Source organism: Rosa rugosa, chromosome 4 (genome assembly GCF_958449725.1).
Source record: "Rosa rugosa chromosome 4, drRosRugo1.1, whole genome shotgun sequence".
Taxonomy (NCBI): Eukaryota; Viridiplantae; Streptophyta; class Magnoliopsida; order Rosales; family Rosaceae; genus Rosa; species Rosa rugosa.
In genome coordinates this window covers 6,851,529-6,853,548 of record NC_084823.1, presented here as the reverse complement: position 1 = coordinate 6,853,548, position 2,020 = coordinate 6,851,529, and the positions used below count along the sequence as shown (strand labels likewise).

The window sequence follows — 2,020 nt, the reverse complement described above, 5'->3', positions numbered from 1 at the left end:
AGAGTGAGGCCTCGCTCTGAAATTAAAGTGCGAGGTTGGAGTTTATGGTCACTTTTCGGTCTCATATCCACATCTCGACCGTTCAGTTTTTAGGTACTAATGTATAGATCAATTTGGCTGAAATTTTGCAGAGATGATCTATACATTAGTACCTAAAAACTGAACGGTCGAGATGTGGATATGAGACCGAAAAGTGACCATAAACTCCAACCTCGCACTTTAATTTCAGAGCGAGGCCTCGCTCTGGATAAGATCTATATATATTTGTATCATATTTACCGATCATATTATGAACCGGTCTCTAATTATATGAAGATAAAATTTGATGTTCTATTAGAGGATGTACAAAGTGTTTACATTTACCATGCAGACATCAATTGAGTATTGCGTGTCACATCGTGCAGTTTAAAAGCCTTATTCGAGGTCTGCTTTAAGACCATTGCTGCCAAACATACAAAACTTCAAGATCATCTGAAGCAGATTTTACCCTAGCTAGAACTCATCCCATTTTCTTGACCCTCTCCTTATTGAGAGTACATGATTAGAAATCTCTATATTACAGCACAAACATTTCACCTTAAAACATATATGACCATAAACTTCAGAGGGGAACAACTGAATTCATCCCCCATTTATGTCTCAAAGACAACAATCTCGACCTTCCACTACAAGAAAAAGACCTTTTCATCAAAACAGGACTTATATGAAGACATTGCTCAATTGAAGACTGACGATTTCGAGCAACATCTGAATGGAACTTGGTTTCAGCCGACGAAGAATCCATCGAAATAGACCTTCTTAATGGAACTTCATTAAGCGTTATTACCTCTTTTGATGTAGTTCCATTGCCAAACTGGTGTTCTTCACCGTCATCCTCTGTTCCAGCTCTGTTTTCACACACCTGATTGTCATATCCCACTTGATTATTCACATCCAATTCACTTTCAATCTCAGAAATCTCCATCAGGGTATCTCCATTTGTGTCTATGCCATCCCCATTTTGATCTCCGGAACCCAAATCAAGCCTCACAATGTTCGAATTACCGAGAGTCTCAGAAGTAATATAGGCACGGCATAGAGGGCAATTTGTGTGAGACCTCAACCAAGTATCAATACAGTTCATATGAAAAGCATGACTACACTTGGGCAATAATCTAAGCATCTCATCTTCATGAAACTCATTTAAACAAACAGAGCACTCTGTCCCTTCAATCAAGCCCTCACATTTCTTATACTTACAAACTGTGATAGAATTTATGATAGATTGCTGCAATCCAACGGTGGTGATGAACCATATTGGGTGATCAACTTGATTCTCTGCAAGAAATTCCTCATCTCCGCTGGTTGATTCGGACTGTGGAGATCCATTGTTTCTATTAGGACTGCAGAAACATGTACAGGACTTTACTATAATGACATAGTAGGCAATGAGAAGGAAAAGCCCAGCTAGCAAAGAGAGGAACAGAATCACATAAGGTGAGATATGGTGGTTTTGGTCACTTTGATCAATGGCAGGAAATGGTGGTGGTGGGGGAATATAGAAATCTGTATAGGGGTAACAATCGTATGTGCAATCTGGGCAGTCTGGGCAGTCAGTTTGGTTTGAGGAAAATGGTGCTGGGAAGAGTTTCCTGTGTCTGATCACCGCCATATTAAAGTGGGTGTGTGAAGAAATTCATGAATTACAGATGGAATTTGTTAAAGAAGATAAAATTAGGGAAAGAGAGTGGAGTAAGGTAAAGTGTCACTTTTTGTTTGAATTAGAAGAGAAGAAACCAATAAACCTGGTTAAGAAATTAACACATCCTTTTCAAGGTTGAGTGGGAGGTAATGTTGTGTTTGTAATTTGGTATTTGTGTTATGTCAGGAAAGTTATTGCCTACAAACCCATGCATAGTTGAGCGATGCATTTGTTATTACTATTATGGTGTCTTGCCTACATTTTCATATACGGCTGCCCAATATAGGGACGGTTGGTTGTATTTGTTGATATGAATCCATCACTTTCAGTTATTATCCC

At 38.9% G+C, this 2,020-nt stretch overlaps 1 protein-coding gene across 1 annotated transcript; it reads right to left on the bottom strand.

Moving 5' to 3' along the window:
• Positions 1–301: 301 nt before the first annotated feature.
• On the bottom strand, positions 302–1,771 carry LOC133746063 (RING-H2 finger protein ATL54-like). Its single transcript, XM_062174227.1, has one exon. It carries the CDS (start codon positions 1,649–1,651, stop codon positions 602–604), a length of 1,050 nt encoding a protein of 349 aa, XP_062030211.1. The 5' UTR covers positions 1,652–1,771; the 3' UTR covers positions 302–601.
• Positions 1,772–2,020: the final 249 nt, after the last annotated feature.

Bases quoted from the DNA above. Each gene is read 5' to 3' on its own strand.
- LOC133746063 (XM_062174227.1), bottom strand. From the start codon at position 1,651: ATGGCGGTGATCAGACACAGGAAACTCTTCCCAGCACCATTTTCCTCA.